The sequence below is a fragment of the Chanodichthys erythropterus genome, chromosome 11 (assembly GCF_024489055.1).
Source record: "Chanodichthys erythropterus isolate Z2021 chromosome 11, ASM2448905v1, whole genome shotgun sequence".
Classification (NCBI taxonomy): Eukaryota; Metazoa; Chordata; class Actinopteri; order Cypriniformes; family Xenocyprididae; genus Chanodichthys; species Chanodichthys erythropterus.
Genome location: NC_090231.1, coordinates 59,724,425 through 59,727,838, shown reverse-complemented (window position 1 = coordinate 59,727,838; position 3,414 = coordinate 59,724,425). Strand labels below are relative to the sequence as shown.

General features: G+C 48.2%; 1 protein-coding gene across 1 annotated transcript; it reads left to right on the top strand.

Moving 5' to 3' along the window:
• Positions 1–1,246: 1,246 nt before the first annotated feature.
• LOC137031037 (transmembrane protein 184B-like) lies at positions 1,247–2,660 on the top strand. Its single transcript, XM_067401615.1, has one exon. It carries the CDS (start codon positions 1,250–1,252, stop codon positions 2,411–2,413), a length of 1,164 nt encoding a protein of 387 aa, XP_067257716.1. The 5' UTR covers positions 1,247–1,249; the 3' UTR covers positions 2,414–2,660.
• The last annotated feature ends 754 nt before the right edge of the window (positions 2,661–3,414 follow it).

Sequence of the window (3,414 nt, the reverse complement as noted above, 5' to 3'; positions counted from 1 at the left end):
ATCTTGTGCATCACAGCGCATGCAAGCTTTGAGGCAGTCTGTCTCAATTGAGATGTTATAGACTAAAATTACAACTAAAAAGCTGCACAATGTGGCATCGTATATTATTTCGGAAGTTGTGTTGCCGTAAAAATAGCAATAGGACTGTGTTAGTAGCTCAGTCTGTCAACAAAATAACAAAATGGCGCTGCCCATTGTCCAAATCAGTCCAAATATGTCATGAATTTTTTTTTTAAATAATGTAAATCTATCATGGGTTGTCTACTACATATTTCAGTACAAGATTTAATTGAAGTTATATTAAGCCATACAAGTCTCAATACCCGCGATGCCCTTTTAACAGAGCAGCCATCAAGTTTTAGACAGTTTTCAATGTTATTACTGTCACAGAAACGCCAGGCTCCACCGTCACCCAATCACAGCGCACCCCGTCAGCCGAATACTAATCACACACACCTGCACGTCATCAGCACGCTCATCACCAGCAGTATAAAGGACTCTCTTTCACACACACTCATTGTCCGGTCTCGTTAGCATCTAACCTGTGTGCTCACCTCAAGGACTCCGTTGGATTACTAACCTGTTCTACTCCTATGTGCTCCATCTTCGTGTGTGAAGTCCAGCTCAGTTGTTTGTGTCTGGAAATCTTGCGTTCTGCCATCATCCCTTCATCTACAAAACTAAGGACAGTATTACCATTCCATTTATCACCATTCACCTGAAGATTTACCATTCACTCATCTGCATAACTGTTGTTCATCTGGTTTTGTTCATCTAACCTTACTTTTATACATCCTGTGTCTCTGCCTGTCATGATCACCGTTTGTTCCTGTCAGTTCCCGGACTACATCTCCCATCATCCTCTCTGCCACTCACCTGCACACACTTCACACTAATCACTTATCACCACACCCAGCTGCAGCTCATTACACGGACTATAAAAGACTCATACACACACCACCTCACTGCTAGGTCTTGTTTTCACTTGTGTTACACTTCCAAGCGTTTCTCCTGTCTCTCTGTCTGTTCCGGTTCCCGTTACTGATCCCCGTCTGGTTCTATTGTTCTGTGATTGATCGCTGCCTGCCTTTTGACTACTGCCTGTTATCTGACCACGATTCTGCCTGTCCCTCGCTGTTCCTGTTTGCTCCTGATTGACCCTGCCTGTATGACTACGCTCACATTTAATAAAGCTTTGCATATGGATCTCACTCTGAGTCCCGCCTTCGTTACAGAAGACCTAGCCACAATGGCTCCTGCTGGGCCCAACATCTCCTGGTTCCCAGAGGCTCCTCTGCTCACTCCAGAACAGCCCATATTCTTAATGACAACGACGGCCCAGGCAGTCTCAGGCTTCTTTGTGTGGACAGCACTTCTACTCACTTGCCACCAGATCTACATGCATTTGCGATACTACAGCTCTCCCAAGGAGCAGATGCACATTGTTCGGATCCTTTTCATCGTACCCATCTACGCCTTTGACTCCTGGCTCAGCCTTCTCTTTTTTACCAACGACCAGTACTATGTTTACTTCGACACAGTCAGGGATTGCTATGAGGCATTTGTGATCTATAACTTCTTGAGCCTTTGTTATGAATACCTTGGAGGAGAGAGTGCTATCATGGCAGAGATCAGAGGAAAACCCATTGAGTCCAGCTGTATATACGGAACATGTTGTCTTTGGGGCAAGACCTACTCCATTGGCTTCCTTAGATTCTGCAAACAGGCCACTTTACAGTTCTGTGTGGTAAAACCCCTGATGGCCATGATTACAGTCATCCTACAGGCCTTTGGGAAGTATCGTGATGGTGACTTCAATGTCGCTAGTGGTTACCTGTATGTGACTATCATCTACAACATCTCAGTCAGCCTGTCCCTCTACGCCCTCTTCCTGTTCTACTTTTCCACCCGAGACCTCCTCAGCCCCTACAGGCCCATGCTCAAGTTCCTTATGGTCAAATCGGTCATCTTCCTCTCCTTCTGGCAAGGCATGCTGCTGGCTATCCTGGAGAAGTGTGGTGCGATTCCTAAGATCAGCTCTCCTGAGGTTTCTGTCGGCGAGGGAACTGTTGCAGCTGGATACCAGAATTTCATTATTTGCATTGAGATGTTCTTTGCCGCATTGGCCCTGCGACATGCGTTTACATACAAAGTCTACATGGACAAAAGACTGGATTCCCTTGGTCGCTGTGCCCCCATGAAGAGCATCTCCAGCAGCTTGAAGGAGACCATGAACCCTGGAGACATGGTTCAGGATGCCATCCACAATTTCTCCCCAGCCTACCAACAGTACACCCAGCAATCCACCCTAGAGCAGGGAGTCACCGCACCACCCATATCCCGTAATCACAACTGCTTGAGCGCCCGGGACAATGAGAAAACCCTGCTGCTTAGCTCCGACGATGAGTTTTAACTCACTCCCCATCGTCCTGAGTGAAGGTACTCCATAAGGGACTGTTTACCGCTGTGGTAGTGTAATGATGAGGTTAAGATAACATAGGAACAGGTTATTAAAGGACCATCTTAAGCAAGTAGTGACGCTCTAGCGTAGTAGAATATGAAATTAAGCTGCTTATACTTGCTTAGTTTTTAAAACAGACTTTAATGATGCGCTTTTGTCCGATAATGTTGTTTATACAAAGACTTTAATAATACATTCATTTATACGTTTGCATTTTTAGCCAAATTTTGAAATCCTACGTGGTCTGACTCTTCAACGTTTGAATTGATGTATTTTTTTTGTTAAGCTTCTAGTTTTACATAGTGGATGTTTGGACATCCCAGCATATTTATAAAGAGCAGTGTATTGGAGGGCCCCCCGTTTGGTGGGAATGTTTCCGTTTCTGATTTACAAGTTCAAGTGCACCTTTGCTTTCGTTTCATCAGTGTTTATAGCTCCCCCAGTGATTTAAAGGGCGGGTACGGCTGTGAATGAGAGAGCACCGCAGGGGCGGCCATCTTGCCCGTGGGCACTGGCAAAGCAGCCATTTCGTCCATCGCGTCCAGGGTGCTTAAGTCCACTGCAATAGGCGAACGAGAGTCCATAGCAACCGGCGAGCTTGAGAGCGTTGAAACCGGCGAGCTTGAGAGCGCTGAAACCGGCGAGCTTGAGAGCGTTGAAACCGGCTGGCTTGAGTGCGAAGCGGCCGGCGGGCTTGAGTGCGAAGCGGCCGGCGGGCTTGAGTGCGAAGCGGCCGGCGGGCTTGAGTGCGAAGCGGCCGGCGGGCTTGAGTGCGAAGCGGCCGGCGGGCTTGAGTGCGAAGCGGCCGGCGGGCTTGAGTGCGAAGCGGCCGGCGGGCTTGAGTGCGAAGCGGCCGGCGGGCTTGAGTGCGAAGCGGCCGGCGGGCTTGAGTGCGAAGCGGCCGGCGGAGACTTGGGGATGCCAGCTGCTCGGACTGAAATCAACGGTGGATC